Source organism: Typopeltis vanoorti, chromosome 13 (assembly GCF_054136105.1).
Source record: "Typopeltis vanoorti isolate ZY-2024b chromosome 13, IOZ_Tvanoo_1.0, whole genome shotgun sequence".
Lineage (NCBI taxonomy): Eukaryota > Metazoa > Arthropoda > Arachnida > Uropygi > Thelyphonidae > Typopeltis > Typopeltis vanoorti.
Genome location: NC_143561.1, coordinates 34,038,739 through 34,055,069, shown reverse-complemented (window position 1 = coordinate 34,055,069; position 16,331 = coordinate 34,038,739). Strand labels below are relative to the sequence as shown.

Below are 16,331 nucleotides of genomic sequence, written 5' to 3'. Positions count from 1 at the left end.
CCATATAATCTCTTGGCACCTTGTCATATGCCTTTTCCAGATCTACAAAACTTAAATACAGATCTTTGTTATATTCCCATGATTTCTCAACTATTTGTCTTAAAGTGAAATTCTGATCCTCACAGCCTCTATTTGGCCTGAATCCAGCTTGTCCATTACCAATCTTCCCTTCCACAATCCTTCTCAACCATTTCTCAAGTATACTTGCATAGATCTTGCCAGGAACACTCAGTAGGGAAATACCTCTGTAATTCTCACATTCAGTTTTATTTCCCTTTTTATATATGGGTACTACGAGAGCTTCACTACAATCATCTGGAATTCATCCCTTTGTCCAGGCCTACTTCACTATGCTGTACAGCCACTATAAGGCTTTTATACCTCCATACTTGAGCATTTCTGGTCGAATAGCATCTACTCCAGCTGCCTTTCCCCATTTCTGGGTTTTTCTACTTCAAGCATGGATTCTCTCCATGTGAATTTGTGCACATTTTTATTTTGTAACATTGTGTTAGTAATAACCAGGCCATATCCTGAGCAGAAATCCAACAGGAATTTTCTATTATTATTAGCTTTGCTCTTATCTCCAAATTTTCCCAAAATATTTTTGTATGTCTGACAATCATTTCCTACTCTGCTATTTAGATCCCCAACAAGGACCAATTTTTCATTGTGTCAATTGCTTTCTGTAAAGCCTTAAAAAATTCCTCCACTTCTACCTTAGTAGAAACTTCTGTGGGACCATAGGTACAAAGAAGTCTCATTGTTCAGGTCTTCATTCTGATATTTGTCCACATCACTCTACTTGATATCGCCTACCATTCAAGAAGATCGGCCTCGTATTTAGTCTTGAATACTATGGCTACTTCTTCTTTTCCTTGATTTCCTGAATATAACCTTTTGTATTTATTGCTCAGAAAGATTTCACCAGTTTGTATCTTTTTTGTTTCAGTAATCCCTATTATGGCAATCTGGTACTTTACCGATCTTGAGCTCTCGTGATGTTCAGGTGGAGTATGAAGCATACTTTTTTCCATAGTAAATTGCGTTGTTCTTAATTTTTGAATTTTCTTTGCATTTAGTGCCCATGTTTCACATTTTTCACTGAAGAATATGTTGGTATAAAAAACTTTTCTCTTCAGGCATATTGAATGTAATTTTCCAAATGCTTTCCATCCAAATGTTATGCATCTTTTAATTTCATCTGTGATAATTTGTTTAATTGATACCTGTTGTCCTAAGTATATGTAATGATCTACTTATTTAATTTCATCATTATTGATTTTTATTATTTTTGGTTGGACATAGCTATTGAACATAACTTGGGTCTTCTTTAGGTTTATCTTTAGGCCAGTTGTTTTGCTAGCAATTTGGAATTCATGGATACAAGTCTGTAATTCATGCACAGTTGAAGTGAAGATAACTATGTCACCTGCAAAACGTAAATGGCTTAAATATCTTCGATTTATCTTCAGACCTTTCCCTTCCCAATCAAGAAATTTGAATGTTTTTTTTAGGTATGCTGTGAATAATTTTGGAGATATTGTGTCACTCTGTCTTATACCTCTCATACTGGTGTATGCTGATTTGATAGTCCTGACATATGGCTCCTCCACTCATTCGTTTTGTAATGCTTTAAGTATTGCACAAGTTTTTAATGAATCAAAGGCTTTCTAATAATCAATAAAACCAAGACATAGTGGTAATTGATATTCATTGCACCGTTCAATAATCTGTTGTACAACTTGAATATGGTCCATTGTACTAAAGCCGCTTTGAAAGCCATCCTGTTCTTTTAGTTGTGCTAGGTCTAGAGTTGTACAAAGCCTATGAGCTAAGACTTTTGTAAACACTTTGTAAACTACCAATAGTAGACTGATGGATTGGTAATTCATCGAGTCTTCTACTTTACTTTTTTTATGTATCAGAATTAGGGTAGCCTTCTTCCATGTTCTTGGTACGTTATTTTTCTTCAAACATAAGGTAAATAGTTTTGCTAAGATTTTGTAGATCATTTCTCCACCTGCTTTTAGAAGTTCAGCTATAACTCCATCCTCACTTGCAGCTTTTCCATTTTGCAAGCTTTGAATGCTCTGCATAACTTCTTCTAGTAGAAGCTGTGGTACTTTAACTATTTCACATATTAAATGAAGAAGTTATCTTCTTCATTTTAATTCACCATCCTGATATAATATTGAGTGAAATTCTTCAATTCTTTTTGCTATCGCATATCTATCTATTTCTGGTAATGGTCCCATCTTGTAGTTTGACTGCAACCATCTATTTATTGCTGTTCTTCAATTGCTGTTTGGCTTTTTTGAGACTACGGTTGTTGTCAATTGTTTATTGTATGAATTTTCTTATTTCTTCTGTGATACGTTTTCTGATTGTTTTGCACAATTCAGTGTACTCAATTTTATTCTGTAGGTTATTTGATTGTGTCATTTTTCCTTGTTTCTTGAGAAATTTTGTCTTATTTCTGTTCTGTGGTACCAGCTATTTCAAGTGAGCATTGTAAAAGGTTTTGAGTAATAATGTCATTACTTTCTGATTGATCAGCATTGTCATCTATAATAAGATTTTTAAATCTGTTGTTTAGTTCGTGTTGGAATATATCTTTTTTAATATTGAGTTTGTGTACATCTATGTTTTGCATTGATCTTCGAAACATTTTTCTTCTTTCTTTTTGGCAGTTAATTTGAATCTTACTGCATACCATACGATGGTCACTTCCTATATCGAAGGTGTTTATAACAGAGCACCACATACAACAGAAACAAAATGAAGAAAAAGAGCTAAGCCAAAATACTAAACCTAGAATATTTAATACAGTATTTGTTTTAGAAACAGAATTACGGGAAAGAACTGGACATAGTCTCCTTTCATAATATGGATAAAGGAAAGAAAATGGAAGTGACTGGACATATGCCTAGGAAACAAAGAGGAGATATAGAAATAGAGAGTTTATTGCTGGGTTACAAAGTATAGTTCACTTCACAATAAATTATATTCTTGTTTTAATTCTTTATTCAAGGATTAAGAGACAAGCAAAGAAAATTTGTGCATGAAGTATCTTCACAACCAGTTCTACTTATATATAGATGCTGTTGACTTTACATCAATTGCCTTTGCATCCCATAATACAAAATCATTATAGGTCGAAAATGATGCTACCCACAGCAGCTAGACCCAGGAAGATACCAAGGTTAAATCAATGCAAAAGTTATATATTTTCTGTATCCATGTAATAAAACTGTGTATCATCATATTAAAAAATATTCCGGATTAGAGATAGTTGAAAGTTTTACTGCTGGGTTACAAAGAATATTATACTTGACAATAATTTATTCTTGACAATTTTTTACCTCATTATTAATATTTTAATAATCAAGTAGAAACTATGCTTTTATTTCAACTAGTTTCATGAAATACTTTGTTTCACTTCATCAGGAAATAACATGAATAAACTAAAAACTAGAAAGCAAGTAATAACAGTTAACATTTGTATGAAAAATATTTGAAAACGTTTAAACAATAAAAAGTGTGTGTTCGCTATTATGCTAGCTGCTGGTTCTTGGATTACTGTAGCATACTACTGGTAGATACAAGTGTATCATGATGGATTAAGGAAGATCAGACAATGTAAAATCAGCCATTGTTTTTTGTTACACTGCAATGGATGCATCAGCATTTCAGCTGATTCTTTGAATGCTCGAGTAAAAATGGTAATCAGTGTGCAGCATTTCAGTTTGTTGTCATTCTAACTTGGTGTTTTGTTTCTGTTGCATGTGCTTTCCAGCTCTGATTTCCTGATTTGTGCTTTCTTTCATTCTCAACATCCTTGAAGTGTTCCATCTTGTTATTAATAACTTTATTATTGACAATTCTTGTTTAATCCTTTACTCAAGCATCTATATACAAGTAAACTAGTCATGAAGATATTTCACACAAACTTTATTTGCTTACACTTGATAAAGGATAAAAACAATACAATTTCTTGTCAAGTATAATATACTTTGTAACCAAGCTGTAAAACTTTCTATGACTATCCCTGATCTGGAGTATTTAATATCATGATACACCATTATTCAAATTAATTTGAATTATGTTTATATCGCCGAAATGAAGCCTATTGGCTCTTTATATTTAAATGATATACCATTTTACTAATAGCAGATAGAAAATATATGACTTCTGCATTGATTTAACCTTGGTATCTTCCTGAGTCTAGTCCCCACTGATGAGATCTCAAAAAATTGGTCTGGATAATGTCTCATAATGTTCTTGCATTATGGAATGAGGCAGCTAATGTAAAGTTAAAGCCTCTATATACAAATAGACCAGCCATGAAGATACTTCATGCATAAACTATGTTTGCTTTCATTTTGGTAAAGGATTAAAACAAGAATATAACTTCTTGTCAGGTATGAGGAGGGAATATAACAAAAGATGCGTTAGATTGGAACTTACAAGGAGGAATAGAAGATGTCCAAAAATGATGTGGGAAAGGGGCTAAAATAGAAGGAAAGAGCAAATAGGGCTGAGAGAGACCTGGAGTGAGATCAACAAAAGTTGAAAATGCAGCCTCTTCAAAGATCACATCTTTTAAGTAATGCACACTGAATTATACACTTGCTAGCTATCACTTTCACCTTACTTTTTACTACAAAGAGTAGTTTGCTTTCTTATTTGAAAATAGAGTTTTATCCTTTTTATTAAATCTTTCTGACAAGTAATATAATGGTTGAATTTGCAATTCAATCTCTGCACAGAAATAAAATTTCATTTCAAGAATTTACAAGCATTGCTTAAATTATCAGAAATTAGTGCTGATCCAATTAGAATCTTGATTTCTGATATTTTTAATTTGTGTAAAGTAAAATAAAATAAAGATCCTCAAAATGCAGTAAAGTGGCATTCTAAGAATCATTTTTTTTTACCTGATGATTGTATATTTCTAATATATGTCTAATTTTAATCATGAAAATTAAATTACTGCTATTTGAAACAGGAGCAAAAATACAGACCTGTAGAATTAAAGACCCAATGAATATCATAAATTAAGTAAAGAATCACTTAGTTTCTTCTCAACATTGTAATTTTACCTTTGTGTCACTTGCAAATCCAACAGCCAAGTAAGAATGATCTTCTTTAGCAGTTCCTCCTAATACAAATTCCACTGATCGGTTGTGATTCTTTAACTGATAAGTAAGAATGTAATCACATGTATCAGCATGACATGAAAGCAGCTTATCTGAATGGATATAGCAACTCTTTTCCTTTCCACATGTTGACAGACTAACAGCTGAAAAAAAAATTATAAAATAATATGAACTAGTTCATAAAATTAAAGAATCAGCACAATTTCCAGTTGTTTTTCTATAGGAAATAATCATTCAGTTTTTTTCCTCTTTTCTATACTAAATTTAATAAACAGGGTTGTACATGAAAATGTTATCATACTTTGATGCAAGCTCATAAAGAAAAACTTACCACCAACCTTGAAATGCTTTGAAAGTAAGTTTAATACCATCAGCATTCATATGCGAGTTGCAATGTATCACCCTTCATTGAGATGTATGACAACTAATATTGTGATATGTTATGCTGTAAGGTTTGTTGTAATATTATGATAATGAACATATAGAAGCAGAGCCAGCATGTGCATCAGTGCACCACATTGCAAGAGCGACCTGGGTCTCAATCTCATCTAGGACAATGAAAAAAATTTGAAAAATCTTGATAAGGACTTCTCAACTAAACATGAGTTAGCCAGGGCCTATGGGAATAGTTTGTTATAGTAAATAATTTGTTATGGTGAATTTCTTTTAGAATAGTAATTGTGCCTTCAAGATTTTTTAATACTTTCTTATCATCGCACGTGAGGCAACAGTAGTGGTGGTGTGTAAGAAGAGCTCCAGATTCAGATAAGTTATTCTTGAAATAATTAATTGTATATGAGCAGGGCTGTCGTCAGATTAGATCGCGCTCTGAGGCAAACAATTAAATATCGCCCTGGATGGATTATAATACAAAAATATAAGAAAATCTCCAATTGCTATTTTGTTTTTATTACAAGAGAAACATTAATGCAAAATGATTACATAATAATATTAATTAAATGTTTACTCTACAGGAATATCACACAATAAAACTATATAAGCTCTTCTAAATTTAAATTATAAGCTATGTCCGCCTCTATCGATATAGTTGCAAGACCAACCAATCTTTCGTGGGTCATTGCTGTCCACAAATAATTTTTAATCAGTTTAAGCTTGGAAAAACTTCTTTCTGCTTGTTCAGCCATGTTACTGTAGGCACTGTCGCTACGCTAACAATTCCTGTTAGCATAGCGATGGTGCCTACAGTAGCATGGCCGAACAAGCACCCTTATTAAGCCGCGACATGAGGCAGGCTACCTCTATGCTACACCCTGTCGACGGTACTGTATATGAGTGATTGTTTGAGTAAAAGCTGCTATAAAAGTTGGCCGCTACTAGTATTATTACTGTGTGGGATATTTTGCTTAAATTTCATTACAAATTCGTTGTTTTTGGCCCTTAGAGTAGTAACCGGTAGAGGAAAGATGACAGCAGCTTTGTCAGTGCATGACTTTAACTTAGACTTCAGTCGTTTTATGAATTGCAAGGTGTGCTACATGTATTCTTTTGATTACATAGATGGTTTCTGGACATTTAGGGCTGATGGAAGGAGGGTATGTGCGAAGTGGCAGCTAAATGAGGATTTGATGAGTGCTAATATGAATTTAATGACAGAAAGTGTTAGAAGCGAGAATGTCGTGGGAAGAATGAGTGCTCGTTGAAAAGAGAAGCATGGTGTGAAAGAAAGGCAAAAAATTGTTAAGAAAGCATTGAAAAAGAAAACGAGTGATTTTGAAAACCATAATGGATGGTAAAAAGAACGAAAGCGAGGCGAATGTGGCAGAAGGAAACAAAATTGAGAGAATGAAAGAAACCGGAAATAGCATGACGAAAGGATCAAAAGTGGGAAAAATGGAAAGAATGAATGAAAGCGAAAGTTGAACGCATGGACCGAAAGTACAGAAACTCAAAAGGATGAATGAGAGTGAAAGTGTGAAATGGGAGTCAAGAGTTCGAAAATGAGAAAGATTGAATGATAGAGAGAATGTGATGTGAGATTCGAAAGTGGAATTGGGTTGGATGAGGCAAGAGTCACTGAAGATGGTTCAGTTCAGATGGTTCATTTCCATCTGAACCATGGCAGGAGAGATCACATCGAATGAGTGTTATCAGTGGAACGAGCTGTAGATCCAGGAAAGGAATAGGATGACCTAGGATCAAGAGGAAAGAGTTGGAAATGGATGTGGAGTGAAATTAAGAAAATTCGGGTGAAAATGATTAAAACAAATCAAGTGGGTATGAAAGAGTTAATGAAAGACGGCGAGTGGCATTGTATGGTGACTCTATTATTAAATGTGTGCTGGAGGAGAAGATGCACAAGGTATGTTTTCCAGGCAGTAAAATGAGTAGAGTGATTGAGGCATTGGATATGAGGAGGGAGCAAGCAAAGGAGTTGATGGTTTTAATAGGTACGAATGACTTGACAGAGGACAAAGAGCACGTCAGAATGGATATAAGGAGGCTGCTTAGACGGATAAAAGAGAATAATGTGACAGGAAGGGTAGTAAGCATGTTGCCTAGGTATGACTGTAGTGAGATGAGGTGGAGAGTAAGGATTATGAATGGTATGTTGGCTGAAATGTGTAAGGAGAGGGGAGTACAATTTGTTAATGTGTGGAATGAGTTTGAAGGACGAAGTGAACTGCATGGGAGAGATGGACTGCATTTGAGTGGTTATGGTGTGACTCACTTGGCGAGACTGTTGCTGGAAGGTAGAGAAGTGAGTATAGAGAATGAATCAGATCAAGTGGGAAGTGATGTGGAAGAGCAGGAAAGTACGACAGGAGAGATTGAAAAGGTTGTTATGAATGAGGAAGTAAGTGGCATGAGTATGAAAAATGAGAGAATAGGTGTGCAAGAAGAACAGGGGTACACAGCTTGAGAAAGGTGGATGCTCCAAGAGGATGTGGATGCTCCAAGAGCATGTGTAAACAGGAAAGGAATAGGATGACCTGGGATCAAGAGGAAACAGTTGGAATTGAAGAGGGTTCTAAAATGAATAAGCAGAAAGGGAAATGGCCCTAGTCGAGCATGGAGAGATCACATCGAACGAGCGGTATCAGTGGAACTAGCTGTAGATCCAGGAATGAACTGTTGTGTTTATATATAAATACTAGAAGTGTAAAAAACAAGGCAGATGAAATGGTTGCACTAATTGAGTCTGTTCACCCAAAAATTGTTGGAATAAGTGAGACATGGTTATATGAGGACGACATCCTGCCAGGAATAGAGATTGAAGGATATGATGTGTTTCGTGATGATAGAAGGGGTAAAAAGGGAGGGTAAAAAAAGCGCTATTGATGATAGAGAAAGAGTCATGTCCATACAAAGTAGAGATGCAAGAGGGAAATAGTGCCAGTGGTTTTGAGGCAGTTTGTGGAATGAAATACTTGGTTGGATGTTGTTATAGACCAGGAAATGTGGATGGTAGTGACTATGAAATGTATAATCAAATTGACCAAGCAAATAAAAAAAGAGTCATAATAATGGGCGATTTTAATTATGGCAATATAGACTGGAATGATGAGATAGCAACTGGAAGTAAAGAAAATGAGTTTCTTGAGTTTTTGAGGGATAACTACCTCAGACAGTATATAACAGAGGGTACGTGAGGATTGAAGATCTTGGATTTGGTCATCTCATCAGAGGATGTAATTATAAATGAAGTGTCAAATCACCGACCAGTTGGAGAGAGTGACCATGAGGTGATTACCTGGGTGGTTTCCACACTGCTAGCAACCACCCAGGTAATCACCTCATGGTCACTCTCACCAATTGTGTTTATATATACAAGGGGGGGGGAGTGATTATGAAGAGCTCAGGAGACAGCTTGCAGGTGTAGCATGGAATGAGGAGTTAGCTGGAAAAGAGATCAATGCAGCTTGGAGGATTTTCGAAAACTATCTAGCAGATGCAAATTTTTGTTTAAATGTATTTCAAGGGTGAGAAGGTTAAATAAGGTAGGTGTGAAATGGATGAATAAAGAGATTAAGCATGCAATACAGAGAAAAAGGGCATTATGGAGGCAGCATAAGAGAAGTGGAAATAACCAATTCCATGAAGACTACACAAACCAGGCTGGGAGGGTGACTTGGTTGGTGAGGGTAGCTAAAGAGAGGTATGAACAGCAGTTAGCTAATGAAGCCAAAAAGAATCCTAAGGAGTTCTTCAGATATGTAGCCAGCAAAAGAAAGATTATAGAAGGATGACATTGATTGGAGAAATGGTATAAAGACAGCTGTTGCAGGTGTGGTGGAGATGCTTAATGAGCAGTTCATAAAGGTCTTTCCATAAAGTCACATTCACAAGAATGTGACTTTATGGAGCGATTGAGAGCAGTTGATGATGAGACTGACTGTAAGTGAGCAAGAGGTGTATGGGGAGTTGAGCAAACAAGATGTAAATAACGCTCTGGGACTTGATAATATATCACCATTTATTCTGAAGGAATGTGCCAAGGAGTTGATGCCAGTCTTCACATTTTTTTAATACAAGTCTTGCACTGGATCAAGTTCCTAAGGAATGAAAGGGCAAGATTGTGCCACTTCATAAAGGAGGTGATCGAACTTAAGCATCAAACTATAGGCCTATCTGTGTGTCAGGTGTTGTAGTTAAGTTGTTGGAGAAGCTTGTGAGAGCTAGGATTCAGAATTGGGTTGACAACAATGGTATTATCTTTATGGACAGCATGGATTTACTAAAGGAAGGTCATGTTTTAGTAATCTACTTACTTATTACAATAAGGTGACTGCTTCCATGGACAGAGAAGAAGGATACACAGTAATATACTTAGATTTTTCAAAGGCTTTTGATTTATGTGACCAGATGCACAGTATTATGCTTTATTGTACAGTATTTAAAATATTTTATTCACCTTAAGAGAAAGAGTAAACTACGAACATACTTACATTAGTTGTTTATTCTGAGGTACTTTTTCATGTAAATTTTTTTTTGATTATATGCCAAACTTTTATTTTAACAAAATTATCATCGTCAATCGATGTAATGTAAATTTATGTAAACCAACGTTTTATGTTTTGTTTTTACTACTATAATTTACATAGTGTATGTTTAATGCATGTAATTTGTATTCTGTTTTGTAAAAATATTACCTATTTTTACTGTGCAATTCACAACCATCTGTAACAAATTGTAATTGGGCTAATGCCCATAATAAACATTACTATTATTATTATCATAAAACAAAGTTTAGATATGATATCTGTTGCTTTTAAATTTCATTCATAAAATAAACAATTACGTGTGACAGCAAAAGCTGCATTTTCCCTTTTTTTTATAATAAAGGTAATTTAAGTTATTGTTAGTTTGAGGTAATTCAGTACCTCATTCATGTCAATACAAAATCGGTACAAAAAGCTTTAATGCCTGTGATTGAGAGGATTCTGAAATTATACGGTCCATTGATGTCATATTTCTTATCCCTTGATAAGTGTCCAAGAATAATTGAACTCTTTTTCAATGATAATATCTCTCAGTTGTGGTTAACATTTCTTCATAGTCAGGCATCAGTCTTTGAGGCAGTAGTCAGAAACATTGAAGGAAATGATTGTACAATAATGGAGGTCTCAGAGGAACTTGATATGCTAAAAGCCAAATACAGAGAACGTCTCAAATCAAACTATGTTCCTATTTGCATAAGAAGAAATTTAAGAATTTTAGAAGATGATGGAAGCATAAAAAAAAATTTCTTTATTTCTCATGTTAAAACTTTTTACAATAACTGTTTAGAATATTTGAACATGTGGTCATCCCAGTTCCTGGAAATTAAAACATTTAAATGCGTGAACAGTGAACCTTAAAAATGGGATATCATGGCATGATTTTGAGGCATCGTTGGAGTATATAGATTCTAATTTTGGAAAAAATCATGAAATATATAAAAATAACCTTCTTGATGAGGTTTCTTGTTTAAAGAAGTATATAAGGCCTCACCCTCTTGCTCACAGCTTCCTTTTGTAACTTCCAGAGATGGCTCCTTGTCCTCACTCCTTCCCCCTGTTCCACCACCAAGCGAAAGAACTCCCCTGTGTCAACCCTGTAACTACCTCTCAACAGTTTACCTCTCCTTCTTCTATCTACCAAACTCTACAGTTTACATTCCCACAGCTAATTCTCATAACTAACATTGTACAGTCCTGAAACCATCTTTGTTATCTGCCTCTGAGCCCTTTCCACAGTTAATTTATCCCCTTCAATTTCTGGAGACCAAATTTGAGAACAATAGTCGAAGTGTGGTCTGATCATGACTTTAAAAATTGGAATGACAACTCTTTTATCTCTGCAGATCATCCTTCTCAATATTGCAGCAATCCTCTGGGCTACCTTCACCACCTTTGCAATGTGTTCCCTGAATTTCAGGTTTCTATCAATTATTACCCCCAGATCTCTTGTCTCCCTACTTCCTCCAGTACAGCTCCTCCAACAGAGTATGCTGTCTCTCATTGATGTTTCCCAAACTTCAAGGCTTTACATTTTGCTGCATTAAATGACACCCATTCATTTGCCCATCTGTCCAGTTTATTCAAATCCTCTTGCAGGGCTGCCACATCTGCACTATTACTAATAACCCTTCCTAGCTTCACATCATCTGTAAACAACTGAATCCCCTGGAATCCACTAACAATATCATCGATATAAAGGTTAAACAATGCAGGTCCTAGTACTGAAGCCCTGTGGGACACCACCTGTTTTTTATATATATGTATATAATATTCATCAAAGCATGATTTGCTTCCTCAGTCTTAAAAAAAGGCTGGTTATATTCCACTAATTCGGGCCCTACCCAAGGGCCTATGAGTTGTGGAGATACTTTCTGAAAATGAAAGCTGTGCCGAACAAAGCGGCCTTTTGCAACTGCCCAATTTTTAATCCATCTAACTCGAGTGCTTCTAGATGTTTTTTCAATGTTTTAGGGATGATGCCTAAAGCACCTATTATTATGGGAACAACTTTCGTTTTCTTTTGCCAGATTCGTTCAACTTCGATTTGCAAATCATGATATTTTGTAATTTTTTCATTTTCTTTGTTGTCAATCCGACTATCTCCTGGTACTGATATTTCGATAAACGTAACACCCTTACTTAAATTAAATTAAGGGGATATTAAATCCCGCATAGTTTTAAAACCGAATAAGAAACTCAAAGATCGGAATCAGAGAGTTTCTTGCCAAATATAGTAAACTATAAAGTATCGGCGACACTAGCATTAGCCAATGCAAGTGATCCTAGTATGTAGTACAATACCGGCACAACTCGTTGCAAAGGTGGAGGAAGTTCAGATCTCTTAGGTATTTTCCATAATGTAAAAACACATTTCCTAGGAAATGTATGCTGTTATTACATTATGGAGGGAGGTCACTACCCAGACCGGTTTCAGCCTTTTTTTGAGGCTTCATCAGTGAGTAGCTAGACCTAATACCAAAGTGTATAGCGAAAAGAACTTATGTACTCTGCGAACGAGTTTTCCAAACAGGTGCAACCATTAAGTTACTTAAGTATAAAGAGCTAATAAGCTTCATTTCAGCAATGAAAACATAACTTAAATTAAGGGGATATTAAATCCCGCATAGTTTTAAAACCGAATAAGAAACTCAAAGATCGGAATCAGAGAGTTTCTTGCCGAATATAGTAAACTATAAAGTATCGGCGACACTAGCATTAGCCAATGCAAGTGATCCTAGTATGAAGCTTATTAGCTCTTTATACTTAAGTAACACCCTTGTTTTCACTTTTTTCAACCACTGTGATATCGGGTGTGTTATATATATATATAGATAGATAGATATCTGACCCAAACATGAAAGGTCACAAGACCTATAGCAGATTAGTACTGCATGTGGGCAAGAGGATAAAAAGAATGGAGGGATGTGTTCACATTTGATTTGAACAGCTAAAGGTTGTATTCTTTAGGGAAGGCAGAGTTGGGAAGGCTGTTCCAAAGAAAAGAAATAAACGGAATGAAAGACATGTCAGTGGAAAGGAATTTTTTTTGGATGGCAATTGGTGAATACACAAAATGCATTGCCAGAGTGGATGGTGTGCATGCCATTGCTGAAATAAGACAAATTTTATTTCAAAAATCACATAACAAATATCTTATGTGACAAAACCAATATATTGGAATACAGATTCAAGAAAATATTACATTGTGAACATTCGTTAGTTACTTACGAAATTCATCACGAATCAAAATTGGACCTTTAACCATATGCCAGTATTCATCTCCCTGAACAAAAGTTGCACTGCAAAAGAGAAAGATAATTACCAAGAATTCTAAATTATTTATTAATATCTTTACACAGATCATTATACTTTCAAAGAATGATTGATTTTGGACGTCATGTGAGTTGTCAATGTAAATGAGGTATATAAAAAACAAAACAGAACTGGTAATATAAAATAAACTAATATCCCCACTATCCCCAGTTATATGGTTAAAAAATAAAACGTGGATTTAGTTCTTCATAATATAATTTCTGCCATATATAACCGAACACTCTGGTATATGTTTTTATCTTTTTATTAATTATTATCATTATTATTATTACGTGACACCTCCAGAGAGCCAAAGACTCATCAAGGGAGGGCACCTACTCTACAACTCTGTCTCCACCACTCGATCCACCAACAACTACGAACCACAACTACACCAATGCCATCTACCACCCACCACCACTAGTATCTTTATTATTATTATTATTATTATTATTATTCAGGCCTCTATGGAGTCAAAAGACTCATTGCGGGAGGTCCTTCCTAGGAAACGCAAAGTCTATCAAGACTCATCATGGGAAGTCCCTCCTAGGAAACACAAAGTCTATCATACCACTCCTTAAACTCATTGACTGTTTTTGCTCTCACCACTCTATCAGGCAATGAATTCCATGGTTCAACTACCCTCATGTAAAGAAACCACTCCTCACCCTCTTGTTCACAGTTTCCTTTTGAAACTTCCAGGGATGGCCCCTTGTCATCACTCCTTCCCACTGTTCAACCAAGCAAAAGAACTCCCCCAGTGTCAACCCTGTAACCACCTCTCAAAAATTTAGAAGTCACAATCATATCACCTCTCCTTCTATCCACCAAACTCTGCAGTCCACATTCCCTCAGCCAATCCTCATACCTAACATTGTACTGAAACCATCTTTGTTATCAGCCTTTGTGCCGTTTCCACAGTTAATTTATTCCTTTCAAATCCTGTGGATGAAATTTGAGTACAATAATCTAAGTGTGGTCTGATCAGGATCTTATACAACGGAATGATAACTCTTTTATCTCTGCAGATCAGCGTCCCTCTCATTATTGCAGCAATCCTCTGTGTTACCTTCACCACCTTTGCAATATATCCACTAAATTTCAGGTTTCTATCAATTATCAACCCCAGATCTCTTGTCTCCCCTACTTCCTCCAGTATAGCTCCTCCAATAGGGCATGCAGCATCCCATCGATGTGTTCCAAATCTCAAGACCTTACATTTTGCTGCATTAAACTGACACCCCCCTATTCATTTTCCCATCTGTCTAGCTTATTAAAATCCTCTTGCAGGGCTACCACATTTGCACTATTATAATAACCCTTCCCAGCTTCACATCATCTGCAAACAATTGAATATCCGCCTACAATCCACTGACAATGTCATTGATATAAAGGTTAAACAATATAAATCTTAGTACTGAGTCCTGTGGGACCCCACTTGTAACCCTCTGCCTCCTTGAAACTTTATTTAGATCAGCTTGTTCTCAAAACAAACATTTTAACATCTGGTAAAGAATATAAACAATGCTGAGACTTTGGAAATGCTTAAAGATGCACTAATGACTGACTAACCAGTAACAAAAGTTTTAGACTTCTGTATGACATGCTTTTGGATCTTTTAAGAATTTTTGCAGAGCTGCTTTTAATTTCCTATAACTTCTATATAATGTTGTACCATCATTTTTTATTTTGGTTTAAACAATAAGAATACAATTTGGTCGGATAAATCCCAAATTGCCAGCCCATCCTCGTTCGTTCAGTATCCAAATAGATACCCAAAAGGGTGCACCACGAGAAGTTGAGGATTGGACATTAGGTCAGAAGCCCTGATCGGTTCTCCGCATTCCTTTAAAGGCTATGTGGTGGTCTCCTCTAAGTTATCTCTTGAGAAAAATAGAGAAAAATGCAACAATGCTAAACACTGTGTAAAACTAGCTAAACAAAAGTCATGGGAGGACTTTGGCATGAATATAGAAAATAAATATCAAGAAGGTGACAAAATATTCTGAAGGTTGTTGAAGAAGCTTAGGAATGGAGGAAAGAGTGCTGTAAAAGGAGTTAGAGATGATAAAGGTGACATGAAAACTGGAGAAAAAGATATCCTTGAAGTATGGAGTAATTACTTTGAAAAACTGCTAAATGAAACAAGCAGTGATGAAAGCACAGTGGTAAAAAACACTAACCAGGCATGCAGGCAGGAATACATATCCATACTTGAAGTAGAAAAAGCCATCAAAGGCTTGAAATGTGGAAAGGCAGCTGGAGTAGATGATATTCGACCAGAAATGCTGAAGTATGGTGGTATAAGAGTCTTACAGTGGCTGCACTGCATAGTTCAGAAAGCCTGGACAGAGGGACGAATTCCCGAGGATTGGAGTAGAGCTCTCATAGTACCCATATATAAAAAGGGAAATAAAACTAAATGTGAGAATTACAGAGGTATTTCGTTACTGAGTGTTCCTGGCAAGATCTATGCAAGTATACTTGAGAAACGGTTGAGAAGAATTGTGGAAGAAAAGCTTGGTGAAGAACAAGCTGGATTCAGGCCAAACAGAGGCTGTCAGGATAACATATTCACTTTACGACAAATAGTCGAGAAAGCATGGGAATATAACAAAGATCTGTATTTAAGTTTTGTCGATTTGGAAAAGGCATATGATAAGGTGCCAAGAGAGAAGCTATTCAATATGCTGCAGTTATATGGTGTCAATGGGGTATTATATCAAGCAATACTTAGTCTTTATTTGAGTTGTAAGTCAGCAGTTAGAATTGAAGGAAATACAGGAAGATGGTTTAATGTTAAATCTGGTGTGAGACAAGGATGTACATTATCCCCTCTGTTATTCATTATCTATATGGATCACATTATGAAGGAAAGTGGTATTAAACCTGATAT

General features: G+C 35.6%; 1 protein-coding gene across 1 annotated transcript in view; it reads right to left on the bottom strand.

Annotated features, from left to right (window-relative positions):
- LOC150100042 (uncharacterized) overlaps window positions 1-16,331 on the bottom strand; it is a 148,059-nt gene that overhangs the window by 27,690 nt on the left and 104,038 nt on the right. The window contains exons 3-4 of the mRNA XM_090402714.1: window positions 13,352-13,422; window positions 5,106-5,305 (exon numbers count right to left, since the gene is read on the bottom strand). Of these exons, the coding sequence (XP_090258840.1) occupies window positions 5,106-5,305; window positions 13,352-13,422 (271 nt within the window). The remainder of the gene's footprint in view (window positions 1-5,105; window positions 5,306-13,351; window positions 13,423-16,331) is intronic.